This window comes from Miniopterus schreibersii (genome assembly GCF_964146895.1).
Source record: "Miniopterus schreibersii genome assembly, chromosome: 1".
NCBI lineage: Eukaryota > Metazoa > Chordata > Mammalia > Chiroptera > Miniopteridae > Miniopterus > Miniopterus schreibersii.
Genome location: NC_138101.1, coordinates 19,918,139 through 19,942,270, shown reverse-complemented (window position 1 = coordinate 19,942,270; position 24,132 = coordinate 19,918,139). Strand labels below are relative to the sequence as shown.

The 24,132-nt window shown below is 38.1% G+C and overlaps 1 protein-coding gene across 1 annotated transcript in view; it reads right to left on the bottom strand.

The window, feature by feature from the left end:
* Window positions 1-23,771, bottom strand: part of DTHD1 (death domain containing 1) — a 46,459-nt gene extending 22,688 nt beyond the window's left edge. The window contains exons 1-6 of the mRNA XM_081149459.1: window positions 23,348-23,771; window positions 20,150-20,759; window positions 16,130-16,460; window positions 13,380-13,559; window positions 12,080-12,324; window positions 789-953 (exon numbers count right to left, since the gene is read on the bottom strand). Coding sequence (XP_081005585.1) covers window positions 789-953; window positions 12,080-12,324; window positions 13,380-13,559; window positions 16,130-16,460; window positions 20,150-20,759; window positions 23,348-23,618 — 1,802 coding nt within the window. The 5' untranslated portion in view covers window positions 23,619-23,771. The remainder of the gene's footprint in view (window positions 1-788; window positions 954-12,079; window positions 12,325-13,379; window positions 13,560-16,129; window positions 16,461-20,149; window positions 20,760-23,347) is intronic.
* Between the last annotated feature and the right edge of the window lie 361 nt (window positions 23,772-24,132).

Genomic DNA, 24,132 nt, shown 5'->3' with positions numbered 1-24,132 from the left:
CCCTTGGTTGGACCACCCATCACCCAACTCTTCTCCAGATAAATGCCCTCCAGGAGCCCTCAATCCAAAGCAGCCCCACACCCACAGGCAAGGACTGACTGACGCAGGGGCGTAAAGCCAGACACCTGGTATTTACACTGCAGGGCCCCACTGCTTCTTTCATTCCCTTTCATGGTTCAGCTGAGGGCCTTCTTTCAATAAATCACTGGCATGTACATTTTAAGACTCATTTTCTGGGGAACCTGACCCAAGACAATTGTAGATGCAAGATGTTCCACTATGAAACAAAGGCTATCTTCGGACATCTGATTGCCCTCTCTTTATGAATGTCTACTTCTCATCAACTTTAAAACTGTCTAAAACTCTTCTCATAATGAGCTGTCTAGAAAACATGGAAATGAGAGAGCAAAATGAGGACACTGAAATAACAAGTTCAGTTTATATATACATAGTTATGAGATAAGCATAATATGAACAGTTAATTACTATCGTCATGGAATTTCAGAAATGAAGGTGCTATTTTAAAACTATTTTGGAGTTAGAAGAAACCAGTAAAAATAAATCTAAGTTATGAGCGGTTTCCAAAAGCAGCTATTAAGCTATCATAAATGAAATTACAGATAGCATATTCATGTCAGTTCTGGTTTGCATTTTAAGCATACCCCAAGGCACTATTCATATTCCTATCTGAAGAATAAACATTAAATCTATGATCCCATTTTTGTAAAACCAGTAATAAATCATCAGGATAGAATATCATCAGCTTTTATCGTTTACTATTGTATTACCTCTCTATGTGTTCACACATTTCAAATGATATCAAGCCGCTCTGCGTGGTTCTTACCACAACATCATCAAGCCCGAACCAGGCACTGTCTCGGCTTCTGAATCCCAGTAATTTCAAAGATTCACAGGCATTATTCCCAGGTTTTCTTATGGAAGCACTTTTTGTCCTATGTAATGATAGCAGAAGAGGAATTGGTAACATTTGTATGGCATAAATCATATTTCATCCATTTATGTTTTTCATTAAGTGAATATTTGTTTTTTAACCCTCACTTGAGGATATTTTTTCCATTGCTTTTCAGAGAGAGTGGGGTGGGGGGAGAAACATCAATGTGAGAGAGACACATCGATTGGTTGCCTCCCACTCACCCCTCAACTGGAGTGAGTCTGCAACTGAGGTATGTGCCCTTGGCCAGAATTGAACCCGGGACCCTTCAGTCCACGGGCCAACACTCTAACTACTGAGCCAAACCAGCCATGGCTTAAGTGAATAATTTAATAACAATTTCATTAAGTTTATACTATGTGCCACTAATTAGTCTATGCACCAGGAATATAAAGATAAGAAACATATCACCCTTGCTCTTAGGAATCTCACAGTATTGCAATATTATTCAATTACAGGACACGGTAATCCATGTGGTAATTAAGGGAACAGACATCAGGGTTTAGCAGCAGAAGGAAGGTGCTCAAGGAAGCTCACAAAGTGAAAATACTGATATCTGACACGAGCTTTGGAGAAGGGGAAGCATTTTACTACTGGCACCCCAAAACAATAATGAACTCTCTGATGTAAACTTGGATGCTTTAGTATAGCATAAAAGGTAAGACCACAGGCTCCGAACAAGACTGCCTACTTCCAAATCCTGGGTGGCTCTCCCTCTTATTAAATGCGTGACCATCAGTGAGTTTGTTTAACCTCTCTGTATCTCAGTTTTCTTAGCTATAATATTATAGGATTAAATGAGTTAATATTTAAAGCACTTATAATTGTAGTAACCATAAGTGCATCCTAATATTTGTATCCTAATTCCTGAAACAGTCATAGCCAATTAACTTCCTTGTATCTCCTTCTTGCTTAACTGGCTCCACCCAAAAGCCCTGAAAGAAGCAGCTGTATGTATACCAGGTGATACTTTCCCCCCAACCACAGCTGATTTGACCAGCAGTGGACCAGTTTCCAACGCCCCATGAATTGGATTCTTTTTCTTTGGAATTTGACCAAGTAGGAGGCCCACAGATTTTAACTTGCCATTGTCCTTTGGTGGTTGTGCTCTTGCCTATGAAGGTGAATGAGCAAAGAGGTCATTAAGAAAGAAAAAAAAATTGGGCAGATGCTAAGAAAGAAAAGGAGAACAATGAAGATGGAAAAATCTGCTTAGTCCTAGAGATGGAGAAAGCAGAGACTGGCTGCTGTAGCCTTACACTAGGTTCCTCTTTTCTTGACCTCACTTAAATGGTATCATTCCTCATAACTAAAGAAGAAAAACCCTTGATACTGAACACCTTGCAGGAGAAAAAAAACTCACCCAAAACCAAAAAGCTAATGATGCTGCAACCCACAAGGGAACAGAACCATTCAAGCTAGGTGCTAAAGATGAAAACCCAAGTGTGAATCACACATCCTTACTTTTCAATAGATAATTATGGGTTTAAAACCAGCTTAGGGCCACAGGTTTAATTGCCTATGATCTATAAATTAGCAACTGAACTAGATTTAAAATGTCTACTCTAAAAACTTTAGACTGTGTTGATTCCTTCAGGGGATTAACCAGATTAAGATCAGGAAAATGGGGGGGAGGGGAAGAGAGAATGACACTTAGTTTTTGGTTTTTGATTTATAACTCTTGAAGTTAATGATTTATTAACATAGGAAGATACACTCATACTGAATCCGAAACTTTGGTCATTGACTAGAAACTGACTTAATTAAATATAATATTGGTGATAGTTTTTTTCCTGATGACAATTCTTACTTTTTTCTACCAAAAGACTAAATGTCCTGTGGTGACTTAGAGGGTCTCAGTTGCAGTGGGGTTGACTATACTCCCAGGTCTAGGTGGACGTGTAACCTGAGGCAAATAGTGCCTTTGGCATTTATTAATGCTGTTTGCAAAAAAAAAAACCACAAAAACAAAAAACGACAACAATTTCTCCCCATTTTGAGTACATGGTAGGGCTGCATTTTCTTGTCCCCAACAGTTGAGTGGGGCTTATGACTATTTGTGGTTAATGAATAGTAAATAAAGGAAATATATGTCACTGCGAGGCAAAGCATTTAATTGCTCATGTGGGTCTGTCCAAACTCTTTCTTCTGCAACCACAACAGCAGCAGACAGTGGTTGCCCTTTAGGGTAAGGCGGGGAGTGAGGACAACCAAGAAGCAGCCTGCCTTTGAGGGCCACATGGCAAGTGCGAGACATCAAGACCGTCGTTATAAGCCCTTGAGATACCAGGTTTTTGTTACCATGCCATAACCTAGGCTAACCTGCCCCGTATACTGCATCTTCCTTGTGGTCCCTGTGGCCTGTTCAATGATGGGGTTGAGACAGATTTACAGTTAGAATGACATTCACTTATGTTTAATGCTGGGGAAAAGAGCTTCCTCTCTTCCACTGATCATGAAATTATGAAGAGGTAGCCATACTGGAGCATGACAGCCAATGGAACTGGCACAGCGGAGAACAGAAACAGGAGTGAGAGGCTGGGTTCATTTTGGTTCAAGAAATATATAAAGATAAATATATCTCCAGATTTTTTAATTATATACACCAAAGAATTCCATTTTTAAAAATCTCTGGGTTTGTTTTTCTGTCACTTAAAATCAAGAGTCCTTGATATAAAGATCAAACTTAGACTTCACTTTTTCCAACTTTCTCGAGATATAATTGACATCATATTTTGTAAGTTTAAGGTATGCAATGTGATGATTCGATGCACGTATTTATTGTGAAATGATTACAACAATAAAGTTCGTGAACACATCCATCACCTCAAATTTAGACTTTACTAGTATAGATACAATTCATATTGAAATTAAGTGATTTCTTATCCCAGCTGTTCTTAACTCTGCAAATAAATGCTTCCTTTTATATATAGCTGGGGCAAAAGTAGGTTTACAGTTGTAAGCATATAAAACACAGAGTTTATTCTTGTATTATTATTTATTAATTACTGTATTATTTTCCATACGAACAACTGTAAACCTACTTTCGCCCCACCCTGTATGCTGTTTGCAAACGTTGATAACTAGTATTGCCTAGCAGTGAATAGCACTTGAGGCTACTCCACAAAAGATAACGTTCTGATATACTAAGGATTCTATAAAACATACTCAACCTTTATTAAATCAATTTGGTTTTTCAAGAATAACTGACCTTGCTGTTTCTTGAGTTCAAGGCTCTTCCCATGTCCTAAATTCCAGGCATTCAGGGAATTATAATTGTCCCATTTTGGGTCAAGTGCTCAATTGTAATGAACAGGGTCATTGAAGAATATGAAAGACCCCATTAAATCCACATAGATAGAAAGGACAGTTTCTAGAATTTGTGGTATAATTCCCCCCAAATAAAGTGGTCAGGTGGATAAAGCAACAGGTGTCCACTACAGGCCGCCTTTGTGTCCAAGATAAATGCCTTAATGCCATACAGTTAAAGGACACCCAGAAGATTTTTCCCAAAATAAAAAAGATCTGCTCCAAAGTACCTCAATACTTTGTTTCCACAAGTAGAAGTAGACATTACTGGGAACTTTTCCAAGGCAATGTTTTAATTTTTTACACTTTATTTTTTTTAGAACAGTCTTAAGTTCACAGCAAAATTGAGAGGAAGATACAGAGATTTTGTATATGTCTCGGGCCGCACACATGCATAGCCTTCTCCATTATCAACATCCCCCCTCAGAGCGGTATGTTTGTATCACCCCGTTCACCTGCATTGACACATCATAATCACCCAAAGTGCATAGTTCGCATTAGGGTTCACTCTCGGTGCTGTACATCCTGTGGTTTGGATAAATGTATAATGACATGTATCTATCATTATAGTATCATAAAGAGTATTTTCCCCACCCTAGAAATCCTCTATGCTCTGCCTATTCATCCCTCCCCGACCCCAACCCCTGACAATTACTGATCTTTTTACTGTCTCCATAGTTTTGCCTTTTCCAAAATGTCATATAGCATGTACCCTATCGTATGAAGCATTTTCAGATTGGGTTCTTTCATTTAGCAATATGCATGTAAGATTCCCCCATGTCTTTCTGTGTCCTGATAGCTCATTATTTTTGGCACTGAATAATATTTTATTGTACAGATATTATTTATCCATTCACCTACTGACTGGCACCTTAGTTGCTTCCACGTTTTGACAATTATGAATAAAGCTGCTATAAGATCTGTGTTCAGGTTTTTGTGTGGACAGAGTTTTCGACTCATTTGGGTAAATACCAAGGAGCACAGTTGCTGGATTTTGTTGGTAAGGGTATGTTTAGTTTTGTAAGAAACCAACAAAGTCCCTTCTGAAGTGACTGCACCATTTTGCATTCTCACAAGCAACAGGTGAGAATTCCTGCTGTTCCACATCCTCACCAGCACTTGAGGTTGTCTGTGTTCTGGATCTTGGCCATTTTAATAGGTATGTAGTGGTTCCTCATTGTTGCTTTAATTTATTTCTCGCCGATGGCATATGATGTAGAGTCTTTCCATATGCTTATTTGACAGCTGTTTTCTTCTTTGTTGATGTGTCCATTAAGGTCTTTGGCCCAATTTTTAAAAGTTTTCCTTTGTTTTCTTATCGATGAGTTTTAAGAGTTCTCTGTATATTTTGGATAACAGTCCTTTATCAGATGTGCCTTTTTGCAAATACTTTCCCCCAATCTGTGGCTCATCTTCTCATTCTGTTGACATTGTCTTTTCTAGAGCAGAAGTTTTTAATTTCATAAAACCCAGCATATGAATTATTTCTTTCATGGGTTGTGCTTTTGGTGTTGTATCTAAAAAGTCATAACCATACTGAAAGTCATCTAGATTTTTACCTATGTTATTATATTCTAGAAGTTTTATAGTTTTACATTTTACATTTATGTTTATAATCCATTTTGAGTTAATTTTTGTGAAGATATAAGATCTGTGCCTAGATTTATTTATTTTTGCATGTGGATGTCCACATATTCCAGCACCATTTGTTGAAAAGCCACCTTTGTCAAAGATCAATTGATTATATTTATGTGGATCTACTGCTGTACTCTCTATTCTATTTCATTGAACTATTAGTCTATATTTTCGGGAATACCACTCGGTCTTGATTGGTGTGGCTTTATAGTAAGTCTTGTATTCAGGGAGTGTTAGTTCTCCAGCTTAGTTCTTCCCCCTCAATATTATGTTGGCTATTCTGAATGATATTTTTCTTTTCTATTTGAAAACTAAAATTAAAATCTTCCTCACATGGGTTTTTAAACCATGGGTAATGCTATGTACTTGTACAGTGGCCTATAATAAATTAAAAATATTTCTCATACACTACCTCCAAGTTTAATAAATGTGAAAAAAATAATATTTTCTTAGTAAGTATTTGCTTCAAAATTTTGCTGATACCATGTCACTTTATTAGATTAGGTTAACCTGTGTTGACAATATAGTACTGGCTGTTGAGTACAAAGGAAAATATGGCATGTGTGATTTTACTATTTATAAAATTACTGTTTCTTAATGTAAAACATGGTAACTATAGTTGACAACACTATTATACAATTGAAATTTACTAAGAGAGTACAATTTAAATGTTCTCACCAAAAAATAAAATAAAAGAGATAAATATGCAAGGTGATGTATGTATTAACTAACTAGATGGGAGGAATCCTTTCACAATATATACACATTTAAAATCACCATTATGCATGCTTTAAATATCTCACAATTTTATTTGTCAATTATACCTCAGCAAAGCTGAAGTAAATAACAAAAATAATCTTTTCTGTTTAAGATTGAATCTCTAATACATTATAAATTTAACATATAAAACCCAAGATTATAAATTAACAAATTGAGAATAAGTAATCTATGGCCTCTCCTTCCCTAATGCTAAAGAACTAGATTCCGATAAACCTGCTTTTTTATATTTCTTGTCTTGCATAAGCAGGAGGAATCTTAAAGGAATGTCCCAAATTCCTGTCTAAAAAATGTATGAAGCCAGGGTTGAAGATGAAGGGGCAACTGGACAGGAATGATGGGATTACTAAGAGGGCCAATTTCTTTCCAATAATGTAGATGCAGGAGAAGAAAACCGTAAGTGATAGTCAAGTGAGCAGAGCAAGGAACTGAGATCCTTCGGATGCCATCCACAAAAGGTGAACTTGAGATCTTAACCAAGATTCTCAAGGAGGCTATGGGGTCTCAAAAAAGTAGCACCTGGCTCTCTGCAGAGAGAGAAACAGATGTCATCTGGAGGAAAACAGCTCCATGCATGCCTGCAGAATTCTCACCCTCGCTTGCTCAGGAACAAAGTCCCCAAACAGGTGAAGAGGTAAATACCATGGACAATAGCAGAAGCAGCAGGCAACGCGCTCAAAGGCTACCGATGTCAGAATCAGTAGATACGGAATGAAAACAATTCTATAGGAAGAGCTTCATACGATAAAGGACAGTATCATAAAAATCATGTACTGAGGCTGGGGGTGAAATAGGAGAGGGCCAAGGAAGGAGACACAATTGTGTGGATAATATCCACTCTCTTCAGTGATGTGGTAGCTTTACCAGTTTGTCCACTTTATTATGGGGTTTGACACATATTTTACAAATAGTTTTGTGTGTGACTCATGTTACATTTGAAGAAGATAATCTTAAAACCAACAGCGCTGTGTAGAAGTGACCATTTTCCAAGAGCAACTCTTTCCTTGTAACTCTCTAAAATGTTTCTTGTACAATGTGGAATGTTTCTATTTAATAAATTTTCCTCTTTCATTACTGTCAAGAAATCACTTCTGGCTCACAATTAAATGACTTTCATCTTTCCCCCAGAAATCATTCAGACATGCAGGAATGTAATTCGATGAAGACCTTTAATTTTCACAGACGTACTGTGTTTTGGCCTCAACCAGTTTTTATCTTTTTATGTTATGAGGCATGGATTTCTTTACTGTTTCTTTTTCCACAGAAAATGTTCACCTGGCTTTCACCCTTTGAGGAAAGCGTGTGAAATAAACAGTGATATAGATTCTCATTTGATTGTCTTATGCTCCACTGGATGGAGAAAATGCTTCTACCATATCTAGCACTGATAATAATTGTGTCAATTTAGCTTTGTCAAAAGCACAGAGGAATTAATAACACAATTTACATTTCCACATATTTACTTGTTAATTTCTTTGATTTGCTTACCATTTTTTGAGTACATACTATGTTATACTTTTGCTGAGTGGTGGTAAATGAAAAAAAGAAGGTAAGATACAGGATGTGCACAAAGAATGGGGCTAAAGCAGAGGAGCAGTGGGTCCCTCTGGAGGAACTGAAAATCTGGTGGGGCAGGGAGGGGACCCCTAGGTCTGGAAACAAGTGAAAAAGAATTTCAAAAAGCTAGAATGTTCTTCTCTCCGTAGGGAACATGAGGAACTGATTCTGTTGATCCTTCCACCCAGGTCAGCCTCCCACCTCACCCCACTGACCGTGCACACACACCACGTGCGTGGGGCCTGGCCCTTAATGAACATTCAGGAGCATTAGATACAGCAAGAGCTAAGTCATAAAGTTAGAATCCCAAAGGGCAGAGCTGTACATGAAATGAGAAACAGCACAAACAACCCAAATCTCTTCGAACATTGGTGCAAGAAAACAACGAAGCAGCACATAAAAGCTACCCTGAAGGGGAGAAGAAAAGTCGTTCTGATAAAGATTATAACCAATACTTGGGAGTGAATCCCTGAGGGTAAGCTAGAACAGAGTCAGTGTGGCAGGCGGTGTGCCGGAGTACACCATGCTGCGAGGCATGAGAGTAATCCTTACGCTGATAGGGGACAGGAGAACCTGAAGGAGGCCACAGAATTAGTGTGTTTACAATGACTAAAGGAGTAAAGGGAGACACAGAAAGCATAATAAAAAAAACAAAACACAAGAGCTTGGACAAGAAAGATTTTTAAAATTTGGCAATGGCCTTTTAGAAGTGAGAATTACAATGACTGAAATGAACAGTTTAGACAACTGATGGGAAAAACTGGTAAAATACATGATAAATCTAAGAAAATTACCCCAAATATAGCATATAAAATACTAAAGATTAATATTAAGAAATTATGTTTAACCCATTTATATTTACTTAATATAATGATGATTTCATTTACATCAGCTTCTCTCTTTAATGCTACTGTGCTGTTTTCTTGTTTTCTTTCTGTTATCTCTTTGCCAAATGAACTGTTCCTTTTTTCTTTCTCTTTGCATTTGTATTATTTATATTCAAGACCAGGTTTTTAAAAAAAATCTCTTCAACTTTATCAAGTCAGCTCATTAATTTTATCTGTTTATTTGTTCTCTTAAGAACATGAAAGTAGTACATTTTTGCGAGCTCTTATGTTTTCAAAGAAAGAAAAACTCCTTTCTCGGATGATAACCCGAACTCCACAACATCTCCCCTTCAACACTTTGAAGGCTTTCGTCCATTTTTCCCCTTGATATTTAGTGCGACAAAGAATGAGACTGAGGCGAGGCTGATTTTATTCCTTCTTACGTTAAGTATTTCTGCTGAATGGATGCTGATAGAATTGTACTTTCCTCAGACATTTCCGTTTTCCATGTTACGTCTAAGAATATTTTTCTTTTCACGACTTTTGTCTAGTAATCCTTCAGTACTTTCTAACTTAAGGTTCATCAACATCAGAAAACAGGTCACCTGTGCCTTTGCCTAACCCTTCTTTTGTGGCCGCTCTGGTTTCTTCTTTGATGGCACCTGAAATTATTAGGTTACATCTCTTCAAAGGATTTCTTATCAGACCTCGTTCCTTTTCATCTCAGTTTGTCATCTTTGTATCTCATCCTGTTGCTCTTTTTTATTTTAGTTTTAATTACAGTCTACGTCCAATATGATTTTGTATTTCGTCCTGCTGGCTTTCTGTTTCTTGGAAGTTTTGCCTGCTGGGTGCTACTCAACTACACGGTAGATTCTATCACAGTCTCCAGGCACCTGAGGCTCATTGTTGAACTTCTGTGAAAGTCAGGATGAGGCTTTTCCTTCATTTCTGTTTTGTTGTTTTTGTTCTTCTTTTAAAATCTTGATATTGATAGCTATTGTTTTGTTCCCTTAAGACACCAAGTAGGATTTTGTTTTCTTCTAACCTTTGAGTGAATATGTGTCTCCCCACTTTCAGCTCAGTAACCGTTTGAGCGTCTTTCTCAGATTTGGATGGCAGGTCCACGTGCCTAATTTTTAAACCAATTTCCAGTGTTCAGTCATTTTTACTGAGGGGAATTCCTCTGGACTAAGGTGTAACCTCCTCTGACCTGTGCTCACTGGACTTCCAGTGCTTTGAATCGACGGCGTGTATGAAAAGGTGCCAGCCTCAGCAAGCATCTCTCTTGGGGCTCTCACTGCCCCAACTTTACCCCTATACTGCGGGAATTGCATTTCTCACAATGCACTCGGCTGCCTCCAGTTTCTCTCTACATTCTGCTCCGTGGCTCCTGAGGGATGTGGAGATATAACAAAGGAGGGGCAAAGGAAGGCTGATCTAATCATCTCCAAAAATGATATCTGTGTATTACAAAGATAGATTTCTATTTTCATTGGTATGTATAGACTATGGGATCAGATAATAGGGGACAGGCAAATTGTTACTTCTATTATCTTTCTGGCAAATGGAGCTGCTCCGTTTTATGATGTAAAGTACATGTCAGTCACAAATCATTTTTATTAATCCTTTGTTATCCACCCTACAGACAGTAGAAATACTAAATTCTAGCAGTCAGAATCAGTTTTTATGGTCAAGTTCCTATCTTTAAATATATACAAATACTTAATATATATCAACATATATATTTAATATATATTTATAATATATGTGTATTTTAGGGGATATTTAGAAGACAATGTCTTACTCTATTAGACTGATACATTTTAAATTAGAAGCTTCAGGATATTTCTGCTTTAAAACCTTACTTTACCATGATATACAAGAGTCAACTAAGTTTCCACTTAGGATGTATATGTGTTATATGTATTATACACATATATATCCCAAGTAACAAAAGTATGTATAACTGGATCGTGTCTACATTTCTATGTTCTCTCTCACTTATCTAACACTAGGGAAAGTTTGACTTCTCCCAGCCACAGCCCAACATTCCACTATTGCCAGCTCCCTAAGTTGCCAACATAGTGGAAAGAACAAATGATCCACTTCTCAGTGTCTAGCCTTGTAGCTTCAAACTAAATAAATGGTGGCTACATAGAGTCATGGTTAGAAATAGAGCTATGTGAGTCCACACCAAGGCTGCACTACTTGGTAGGGATAGGTAGTTTTGCAAGTTCTTAATCTCAGTCTTCTCACTAATAAAATAAAGATGAGGTGGTGAGGAGATTGGATGACATGGTATACATAAGGAACCTAACACATAGTAGTTTCTCAATTAATAGTAATTATTTCAATTAAACGCCTGAAGCAGTTTCTCCCTCTTCTGGTTTTTTCAAAGAAAAAAAAAAAATCTTTTTAGACCCAGAGAATAGAAGGAGTCCCTTCTACCTTTTTTCATTAGGAAAAGAAAATAAGTATTAAATGAAAGACAGGAATTTAGATCAGGATTAGTATCATTCAGTGTATCCGATTTATTGTTAACATTTCATTCCTGATTTGATTTCTGGCTGGTAACTCAATATACACTTGTTGGTGGGGATTTTGTTTCATTTTAAACATTAAGAGAGGGAGGAATTCACTTACATGCCAAATGTAAACTCAAATTTAATTTGTTGGAAAGGGTCAGGTTAATCTTTTTCCTACTTTAACAGAACACTCTTAAATACAGAAGTTAAAAAAAAAATCACCATACCACATCTTTGTAATTAAGCATATAAAATTCTTGGAAAGCCAGGATTAATTTTGCCTGTTTTGTATCACTTGGATCATAAAGCATACTTTTGGGCCCATTACAGCTAAAATCATTGCCCTTTGTGGATCTACATTTTATTTCTATATTAAAAATATTTTTAATATTTTAATACTGATAGTAAATACATGACATTTGATTACATTTTTCAATCATTTAAGTTTCTTTGTTTACCATCAAGTCAGTTACAGATAAGAGGGTCTAACTCACCGGCTGAGGTATAAAGGTATGATGCTTTTCGTTGTGATACTAGCTGGTCTTTTATGATCTATCTCAGACCCAAAATTCTTTTTATCAGGGTGTGAAGAGCAAGGTAGGAGTACAGTGACTGGCTTCTGGAAAGGGTGTGTTGATGGGTGCTGAACATGAACCAGAGGGCTGGTGGACAGTACCGAGTAGGAAGTGTCTTGCTGGGTTTTTAAATATGCCACCAGAGATGGGTCAACTGGTTGGATCTAAACAAACATAAACAAACAAAAAATATATATATGTTACTATATTTTAATAGCAAAAGATGTAAAGTAGCAGCACATTTCTAAACCACTTTTCTGAAAATTTGAAGGAACACAGTTTTAATACATTTTTTTACACATTGTTAGCTGAACCAATACTGCATTAGTTTATAAAAGGGCACAGCAGTTAGTCCCTTCCTACAAAGTCTTTCTGAAATCTGGGTTCCCTGTCCTTTGTTATAAATAACTGAGAAACACCCTTAATTGTAGGCAACAAAATGACCTAGAAAACAAAATAGACGTTTTACGTAATTTCTAATTAAAGCTATTAGATCAAATGATCCTTAGAAACTGGAAAAACAAGACTATATTTACGTAAGTGTTTTCTCTCACATAAAATGGCTAATGATAAAAATAGCTAGCATAATTCCCAAAATTTCAAAGTTTATGAAAAATATTTACAAAAATTATTCATCATATGTTTTCTTCCAACTTTTCTTTCTCATTTACCTTTTATGGTAACAACTGGGAGAAATAGAAGCACATGGGAGAGAGTTGAGGCCAGAAGTACAGGGAAAAGCTGAGGAAATATATCTTCTAAGATGTACATTGATACATCATTGTTCACCTTATGAATAGTGTTTATATATATTGAATTCTTTAAAATATTCCTTCCCAAGAAGGACTGTTTTATAATTAAATATAACCAGATTTTCAAAATTATAAATATTTTAATCTTTAGCCTCCTTTTTACCTCTCAGGTGGAAATCTTGAACCATATGAATGTCCAGTGTCTGGCATCAATTCTATCATTCTCAACACAAAAAATAGCTAGAAAAACCTTTCAAATAGATTGGAGATTCATTTTGAAAATGAGATTCCATATGCCCCAAATCATTACTTTCTTACTAATAACACTGTATGTTAGGTGGTTAAAAGTATCAGAGAAGGATTCATTTGCTATTTTATTAAAAATTTCTATTTTCCTCATCTTTTAGGACCATGTTTGATAACCCACAAAATCTATAAGAAGGAAGTCACTGGTTATTAATATTTACCTTTAATTGTACAAGCACCGGTGAGCTGAAAACTCCTGGGGGGTAATGCAAAGATATCCGAGAATCCATGCTTGGCTTGAGAGTGAGGCCTTTCTTTGTTACTGTGAAGGACTCTTTCTTTAAACAAGACACGACAGAAAAGATACCCAACTTGTAAACTTTCACTTCAGCACAGGTCCCCTGTATGGATTGAAGGGCATTAAGACAAGGATGTTGACCCTGCAGAGTTCTGGGAGTACATGCTGAACATACTCTGTGGCTCTGAAAAAAATCTATATGCTGACCCTGTGATCCCCCACCACTGAGCACAGGTATTGAGGAGTTTCTCGGTTTTGAACTGCATGACAAAAAGAGAGAAATCAATGTATTTTTAACTTTAAAATAAACCCCAAAGAGAAAATGTGTATGTATAACGGGCAATCACATTCAGTATTTTTACAAGTGTTAATCACTTCTGGAATCCTGTCCTCCTTAAGTTCGCCAGAATGAACTGTAAATATTGGCTTTAGGGGTTTCAAGGACTGAAGTTGCAGTGGGTAATTGACGCACACCCCATAGCTCCTGTATTGTCCCCAGATTCTTCCTTCTGACAACTCACAATCTCTTCCCTGCCGTGGGAGCAGTTGACTACCAAGAGAGACGTTTGTGTTTCTTTTTTATCTAGTGACATTTGCATTTGTAATGCATATATGCAGGCGCATTTTCAAGTTTTTTTATCGCACAAAAAGGAACTGTACATAAATGTAAACAAAATTCTCTAGTCATACAATCTCCAAAGCTGAAAATGAGGAAGACTTAGAAGTAACTTGGCCTACTCATGCTTTCCTGAATGCCAGCTGGGCTCCGCCCTGGAGTGAGCAAATAATCGTGCAGACACACACACATTTCAGGGACAATCACAGTGCAAAATAATCCGTCATTTGAAAACTGACTAAGGAAAGATTTCACAATATCACTGCACAACTCCATCGCTGGGAAAAGTCAGGACATGATAAATGTTCCTAGCTGGCTGGCGGGCAAATGGTGCGAGGAAGGGAGGGAAGGTGTCCTGGGAACCAGTGGTGGTTGCCCCGCATCTCAAGCACAGCTGGCAGATGCTAGGGAACAGGAAGGGCTGTTAACCAGGGGTATGTCCTGAACCTCTGATGGTGGTTTATCTGACTCCAGAATTAGAATTCTTAAATGTCATATGAACCACATAAACACTTGGAGAGAATCCAGAGTTTAAATTGTCCTGAGCTAAAAATAGGGATAACTACCATTAGAATACCCTAAAGAGAAAGGGATATGCTTTTATTTTTTCCAGTAGAAAATAGTTCTCTCTCTCTCTCTCTCTCTTTTTTTTTTTTTTTTTTTTTTTACTTTCTTGCTTTTATGACAGTCACATAGAACGGCCAAGCTTAAAAAGCCCCAATCAAGAGCTGTTATTCTGGCCCTGTAGCTCAGTTGGTTAGAGTGTGGGCCAGTACTCCAAGGTTGTGGGTTCGATCCAAGGTCAGGACACATACAAGAATCAACCAATGAATGCATAAAAAAGTGGAACAACAAATCAGTGTCTCTCTCTCCCTTCCTCTCTAAAATCAATAAATGAAAACAAACAAACAAAAAGAGCTGATACACTTACATTCTTCCTAGACTAAATATAAAATGTATTAGTTGCATGAATTGGAGTAAATGATTGAACAGGCTTAGCTCTCATATTTAACTATATAACCTTATTTGTAACTCAGAAAAGACCAAACCAGAAAAGGTAGAGATATATTATAAAGAATTTCTTGTATGCATGGAATTTCTTTACATTTATTCTCTGCCCTCCTCTTCAACCAATGACAGTTTACATAAAGCTAAAAAGACAAATATTTAAATTGTTTCAAAGTAAGTTCACTGGTCCACAGAAGTACCCTAAACCAATGTTCCCATCAAATCTATGCTAAGTTTAATAATCGTATATATTCTTTCTTCAAAACATATGGATTTGTGACCATAGAGATCCTCAGAATCATACAGTAAAGTATACCATGGAAAAATTATAATTTTAACTCCTAGCAAGTGTTTTTAGGCTTCCTTTTATCTTTTTAAGTGTACAATATTTTCTCATTTTGTCCTTATGACCCTATCAGGTAGATACTGTTATTTGTTCATTTTTCAGATGAAGAAATTGAGTCGTAGCAAGGTTACATGATTTACCGAAGTTCACATAACAAGAAAGTATGGGAACCACATTTGAATCCCTCACAACCAACATCCTAACAACCACATATACTGCCTTCCATGGGTGGGCTAAACACAAATCCTAGGCTTAATAACTATCTCAAGGCATACATACACATGTGCAATTGTTCATTTTAACATATTTCCCTAGCCCATGAATGATCATGAGAAAGCTACTATAATCTGGGGACTCTAACATTCTTAAATTTTGCAAAGGTCCATCACAATAAAAATGTTGGTCTAAAGCTAGCCTAAGGCATGAAGCTAATGAAGCCATGGTATTGGTTTTGTTTCCCAGGTGAAAATAAAGCATTTATTGTGTCCTAGACCCAAGTTCTCTCTCCCTAAATTTGGCCAATAATTTCTGTTCTTTGATCTTTGTGGATGTCAAATAAAGTGTGAATGTGCTAACATAGACCTATCAACCCTTTCATCTGATACCAATGAGTAATTATATCTATAGTACAATCTGGTAGTCTGAGTGATATTTCCAAGAGGAGGTAAAGAGCAAGTGTAGATGTGGCCAATGGTTTACCAACCTTGTAACTTCCTCTCACGCCTTCCAGTGAACTTGGGGTCAGGTAACTTGACTGGAGGTTTATGTCGGACACTTTCACCATGATGTCTTTGTAATTTCCCCTATAACGTGCGGTGAATGGGATTGCGATGCATATTGGAAATGGAATTGTTGTTTCCACAGCTGAGCACTCAACAGTGATGACATTGCTGACCAACTCTTCATTATCACTCACTATTAAAGAACTCATGCTATTAATTATTCGGCATTCTAGATGTTGCAGAAGGTATGATGGGGCCCTGATGTAACAAGACACTTGGGGGCCCGTATCATCACCCAACACGTCAAGATACCTGCAGGGAAATAAAAGGACACGCTTTTGGCAAATATTTGATTTATGTACTGTATGGGTAAATATATAAGAGCCTAAGCTCTATGGTCACATTGTCTTCATATGAACCCAATTCTCCCACTTACTGATGCTGTGACCTTAGGCAATATACTCAACCTCTCTGTGCCTCAGTTTCCTCAACTATAACATGGTAATAAAATAATAACCAACTTCATAGGAAGGCTGTGAGAATTAAATGAACTATTATATGTTAAATAATTAAAAATCTGTGCCTAGAACATAGTATTATACATGTTAGCTATTGTTATTACTATTATTATTTAAGTGGTTGATTCATTCATCAGTTTTGTTCACATCACAATATGAATCTGAAGATGGCTGAAGCCTCTTAATAAATCAAGTACTGACACCTGAATAGTTCCTTAAATTATGAGGGGAGTAAATGTATATCTCGTATTGGAATTGTCTAGACACATTAGATCAAATGATGATGTTTATCCCATTTTTTAGAAAAACTGAGAAAGATACAAAAGTGCTGTGAACTTATGACTAATCAAGGTAATTAGAAACTAATATTTATTTTATTTTATTTTTTTGCAAATCAAATATGAAATTTAAAATTTTCTCTTTTTCCCCCTTTTCATTTTTTAAAAATTTATCTTTATTGTTGAAAGTATTACAGATGTCCCCTTTTTCTCCCCATTGGTGCCCTCCACCTCACATCCACACCACCCCCAGACCTTCCCCATACCAATGTCTGTGTCCATAGGTTAAAAATCCTCAAAGAATAAATCCAAAAGCATATTTTGAGCAAAAGCTTATTTTGACCCTTTGTGTTACCTTTGCCAAAGATTTGACAGTTTTATAGATTTGAATTCAAATTTGAGATCAGTCACTTGCTATTTGTTTGACCTTAAACATCAATAATTATTATTAAAATAGCTAATATTTTAGTTCTTTCTGTGGGCCAGGTTTTAGGCAATATATTACTTCATTTAATCTCCAACTTTGGGGTCAAGCAAGTATATCATCACCATTTTACAGATAAGGAAACAGGTTTAAAAATTTTGACTTGCTGAAGATTACACAGATGGTAAGTTATAGAATCAATAATTGATTCCATCTGTCTTTAACCCAAAACTCAAACTTTCTAATATAATAGCATACTTCCTCAAATCATTCCAAAGCCCTGGGTTTTTTATGCATTACATACTTAAACTAATATCTAATCCACGATAGTGTGAAGATTAAATGAGATAAAATATTTAAACTTCTTATAAAATAGTTTAGTATAAAATGAGTGCTCAATAAATGTTAGATCTCTACATTAAAATTTCCAGCTTGAGTTTCTCCTCTTCTTACTACTTCTCATTTTATACCAGTAAAATAATATAAACAATGTCAAAGGCAAATTAGAGGATCTGTATAAGATACAGCATTAATAACCAGTTTTAGAATCACCAGTTATTAGTAACTTCGGTTATTAATTATTAGTAACTTGAATCTTATAGTTCACTTTAACATAGAAATCTAAAAAATATGTTGAAATTGAAGAGAGGGATATTTATTTATATAGGGTGTCCCCCAAAAATGTATATATACATTTTGAATAATTATAAAGGCAGTGTTTATGAAAATACATTTCACTTTCAAAATTGAGCTGTTGAAGTGTATATACATTTTTGGGACACCCTATATTTATAATTCTGAACCCATAAAGTTAGAAAGAATAGAAAATTACTCAGCCCATTAGTATATGCATGTATTCTCTGATGAAGGTGATTATGGTAATTCAGAAAATGAGAAACATTGTCTAGTAGAGGACACAGTGACCCAGTCATCAAGAATGACTTCAAGAATGACTCTCTTCTGTGCTCTGGGAACCATCTCAATGCACTCGTACCAAAGACAGATGAAGTAGGGTGGGGAGACCTGTAAATGCTTTCATTTACCTTAACCCTAACCAAATAGAAAATAATCACATTGGTTTATTCTAGTTTTGTTTCCCTTTGAATCTGTTCATATAGGACGACTACACTAGAAAAGATAGGCCTTTTTTGAAAAAGCTATTCAGGGAGGAATCACAACAGATCCTGAGTTAGGTTTTGTTTATGACACTCATCTTTTATGTGGCATGACAGCCTCCTAGCCTGCGAGATTGCAATGAGTAGTCCTCTTCTTAAATGTGCAAGCCAAGCACAATTGGCTTGTAGGCCACAAAGAGGAAATCAGCAGCTAGGAAACACCTAGTTGTGAGAGGGAGGTGTGAGAGGGAGTGATTCAGCAATGACTCATTTGTCAGATGCTTTGAGTCAGTTCTGAAGGTGAGGATCTGAAGTGTTAATGTTTTTCTCAAGTGAAATGAGAGCAACTGTTTGGCTACTTCAATAGTTGTTTTGCAGGGGGAGTCATTCTTTCGAACTATGGGGGCCTTTCATGCATTGAATGCACTTCTGGGACACCTGTAGAATTTATTAGATTTTCAGACTTGTCCTCACAGCTGAACTGCCTCAACCTCTTCATTTTATAAATGAGATGACTAAAGTCAAAGTGAGTAGAATGACTCTTCTGGGATCTTAGCTCATTTGTGGTGCTGTCCCGAAATGGTACCGTGCATCTGAAAGAGCACCACACATGGTGGTAGCGAGGAGACAAGTGAAGGTTAGTTGTGTGGGGAGAAAGTGAAGGTTTTTGGGGGTGAAATAAGTGAACACACTAACATTTAGCTGAGCGTGAACTTCTGCAAACTGGAACGGTGCTAAGACCTTTACCTGATTTTCTCATTTGGCTTTACCAAGTAATCCCAGAAAATATATACAATTTCTACGAAGAGGAAAATAGGCTCAGTAATGGAGCAAGTTGCCCAGGGTCACAGAACTAGTTTGTAATAAAACAGGAGGTAAAATGTAAGTCTGTCTGACTCAAAAAACAATGATTTTTTAATTTTTATTTTATTTTATTTTTTACTATTCCCCATTGCCTTCTAAGGGTGTTGTTTTTGCTGGGGGAATGTGGCTTCTGAGCATTTTATTTGAACACATAGGGATAATTACCTACTTGTATTGGGAAGATAAGTTATAAAATAGATCAGTCTTACACACTTTTTGAAGTCACAGTTTCTTTGAGAATCTGGTGAAAACTCTGAACCAAGGAGATTTAATTGGTATGAAAATACATTTAATTTTAAGAATCTCCAAAGCTTCTCCATGATTCCCCTAGAGTTCTACAGACATAGAATTCATGATTACTCATAAATAAAATAAATCTGGGAATTCACTTAGGAACGTAAATAAAAGAAATCTGAGGTTGGAAAATTCTCTCCTAAATTTTGAACACTTTTCAGCCTCCTCATTTTTTCTTAATATAATCGAAAAAATAGTGATTTTAAAGTGTCTCTGTTCTGGACAATGATACATTTTAACTACTTTCTCATATCAATTTCTTCCTCCTTTAAAAAACATTTAACACATTTGTCTCCTAAAGCTATAAGAAACAAACATATTAGTCATTGGAGCCCCTTACATCTTTGTAGAAGTAATTTAAACGGAATTACTGGTTTACAATATCTTCTGGAGATATTAAGTGGAAATATAAAGCTGTATTCGTGTATAAATGTTTTGAGTCCTAGCTTCAGGAGCGCACTGGAAGGGGCCCAGGCCAGCGTCCCCCGCGCTGGCCACGTTTACTTACGCCTTTTGCATTACGCCCTTGTCCTGCTTGAGCCTCTCGGAATCACCGGGCAGGCCGCTCGCAGATGCATTGGCCGGGTCCCCTGTCATTGAGGCCACAGCAGGCTCTTCCCTCTGGTTGTCTGAGCTCTCCTGGGCCTCTCCTGCTGCTGGCTGGATGAGGTCCTGTGTCCCTTCCCTGTCGCCAGCCATGCTCTCAGCGGGCGCGTGGGCTGCTTGTTTGTCCCTTCCACTCTCTGCATTATCTGGGAACAGCTCGCTCTGCGACTCTTCCTGCCCGGCGACATCCCCTTGCACCGATGCATTGCTGCCTTTGTCCCCTGACCCCGAGCTCCCGTGCGCTTCGTTTGCCTGTGCCGGGTCCCGGGGAGCGCCCTGGCTTTCCTCTCCAGCCGGGGGGCCCTTAGCTGTCCCCGTGCCATCCTCCTGCCCTCCTGCAGCACCGCCTGTGGCTGCCGGACCCTGAATGGCAGGCATTGTCCGCAGGGGAGGACATTCGTCACGCGTGCCGCATGAATCACACATCTGCTTCTCTTCTTCCCTGAGGAGTGTAGCAGTGCTCCCCAAATATCCGCTTATTTTCAGGAGGCAGTCTGTGAAAGGAACGATTTCTACACACACACAGACACGCGACAAGAGTCAATGCAAAATGAAGCCAAATTCTGTTCCCCACGGACATGTAAGGAGGTGCGACACGGGGACCTGAGAAACCCACAAAGGCCCTTCCTGGGCCTTTCGGCCAGTCTCCCTGCTGAAGGAGAAGTCATTTGCACAACTGTCATTCTTTTAACACATCTAGGAACTGGGAACAAATTGCTTTTTAGTGCAGTAAAAGGTAATAAGTCAAATCCTATTTGCTTGTGAAAATGCTTTGAATATTGGAAGACAGATGTTCCAGCCTCCCTGCAGACTGTCCAATTGAAGCCAACATCTCCCTTAGCCACTCCTTACTGGCTAAGATTTTTGAGACTAGTTATTTCTCCTTTGAATGTACTACAGTTTATCAATTATCCACTTATAATTATTTGCCTAAAATTTAGCAAAACACTCTAGATGAGACTTGGGTAGAGGCATACCATGGAAACATCATTTCTGCTGGTGTCGATGCTAAATGGAGTATTTTGTTTGCTGCTCTGAGAATTGGATTAGGTTGGCACTATTTCTCCTGCTGAGCTTGTGATCATTGGCAATTTTCAAATTAGTCTCTCAAAGAATAGCTCTAATTATACTGATTCTGTGGTTAGAAGTGGCAGTGGTCCTGAAACACTACTAAACAGTCAAGCCTCCTCCCTCAGCCTCGCCGGGATCAGATGGGACGCAACCTCTCTCACTCCATCCCCACTGCCTACCATGCTCCTATTCATTTCTCTCCTCACAGCTGGTGTCACCTGACGCCTTCTTGCAGTCTTAGCAACTCTCCAGTCTCCAGAATTCAATTCTGAGATATGGAATATGATATTTAAGGCTCCAGAGCTCCGTGTTTTCAGAATCGTGAATAAATCATCCTTTCACTGGTCTGGACTTAACTTTGGGCTCCAATGCTGACAACTTGTTTTTTATCTTGTATCTGAGACCCTGTGTTTATTTTGAACCTCTGTTCTGATAGCTGAGTCTTTATCACTTTCTGTGAATAACTATTTGGCTTAATATGTTGCCTAGGAGCACACTGAGTTCCCTGCAGAGATTCGAATCCTGCCTGTGAGTTCCAGCTGACGGCCTCTGGGGCTGCTGCTTTGGACAGATTTTCCAGACGCCCACCATCTGCCCTCTAGACTGAATTTCTTGACATTATCTGCCCTAGATCCCTGGTTAATAAGACCTGCCCACTTGTGTTGACACTGTATTATTTAGAATTGGTTTTCATGATGCCGCCCATCTTCTTATCTAGAGTAACTGTTGTCTGAGATCATATACCTCAGACACCATGTTGTTCCTGCTGTACTGTGCTTCTCAGCACCCGTAGCAGGCCTGTTCCCCAGAAACTGAGCTCCTCTTAGAGTGTGTGTATGTGTGTGTGTGTGGGGGGGGAAGTGTCCAATTCCATAACCCAGTTCACCCCAGTTTTTCCAATGCTTTTTGCAACTAATAGGTTCAAAACTCAACTAAGTCTAAAAATAGAATGTCATATTCCATTATGGAAAAACTGCTTGTCCTGCCTTGCTGATAATACCCCCGCCTGGAATGCTGTCTCAAGATTCCCAGTTTCTGGCTGCATACATCCACTTCATTCCTGAAGCTTCAGTTTAAATATCACATTTATTTAGTGAAATTCCCAAATCCTCACTCTAAAAAATGGAATCTCGCCTGCCTCTAAGGCTTTAACATACTTTTTTCTGCCGTCTTCCAGTGAAATATTTTGTGTAGCTTCCACCCCACCCCACCCCTTCCTGGCCACCACTAATCTACTCTGTGTCTCTATGGATTTGCCTATCTGGCCAATTTGTATAAATGGAACCAGACAATATGTGGCCTTTCATGTCTGGCTTCTTTCACTTAGCATAACGTTTTCAGGGGTTCGTATTGTAGCCTGTGTCAGTACCTCATTCTTTTATATGGCCAAATAATATTCTATCACGTGGCTCTACAATACTTTATCAATTCATCAAGTGGCGAGCATTTGAACTGTTTTAACTTTTTGGCTATTATGAATCCTGCTGCTTTGATATTCAAGTACAAATTTTTCTGTGGACATGTTTTTAATTTCATTGGAAGTGGAATTGCTGGGTTTACTATTTTAAGGACCTGCCAGACTGTTTTTCAAAATATCGGCACCATTTTACATTCCTACCAGCAATGGACCAGTGTTCCAATTTCTCTACATTTTTGCCAATGCTTGTCGTCTGTCTTTTTAATGTTAGTTATCCTACTGGGTGTGAAGTGATATCTCACTGTGTTTTTGTTTTTTAACTTATCTTTATTGTTGAAAATATTACAGATGCCCCCCTTTTCCCCCCATTGACCCCCTCCACCCTGCTCCTGTCCCCACCTTAACATACTTTATTTGCATCTTTCTAATGGAACTGGCCTCAATTTTCTTGCATTACTGTGCATTTGTCTCATCTTACTCCCCCTATTGCGTTGTTTGTCCCTTGTGGACAGAAATTCTATCTTTGGTTTCTCTATATGCTCCTCAGCCCCTCTCAGAGTGGCTACCCCATCAATATTTCTTAGAGAAAGAATGAATAAAATAAATACCTGCCTTGTGTCCAGGTGCACTGATTGTCTTTGTCAAGCAGTCCACACAGCTGCTGGCAGGTGGAGCTCAAGGTGCCTGCAGTGTGCTCCAAGAGCTGATGAAGGGCCCTGCTGAGCTCCTGCCCCAGAAAGACCACAGTGGCAATCCATGTGGCCCCACCGGCCCCGTCACTGTGGTCATGGCCCAGCAATGCCTGCTTCAGCATCAGGTTCTGTCTCCAAATCTGCTTCAGTATTTGGCCTAGTTTTCCCGAGCCCATATCTTCCATATCCATTTTATGCTCCAAGAGGGAAATGCTTCTTTTCTGCCAGCAAAACCTAAAGGTTTAGCAAATTCAAACTTGGCAATGGTTGTTTCTCCTAAAACCTAGGAGATGATCCAAGTCAGCTAGCCAAGCACTTTCTCACAACATAATAGTTTATTCAGCTTCTTGTTGACCAGTGAAAAGTTACTAGGTGACCAAAGCAGGGGCGTTCCTGCACCCTGGGTGCCATTGTGTACAGAATGGATTAATCATGGAGACGGAGCTGGCTCACACAGCCCCATTCTCCATGTAAGTTTTACACATTCAGGGCACTATGGAGACCCCATAGACTTTCCAAGGTTCAAGGGAACAAAATACAGATTCCGTGGAAAGATGAGAGGTTTATTATCAAAGGTAAATTGTTTGGACAATACCACTAATGAGATTCCTATTCGATACTTAAAAATACTTAGGAATGAGCCTGGCCAACGTGGCTCAGTGGTTCAGCACAGACCCATCAACCAGGAGGTCAGGGTTCGATTCC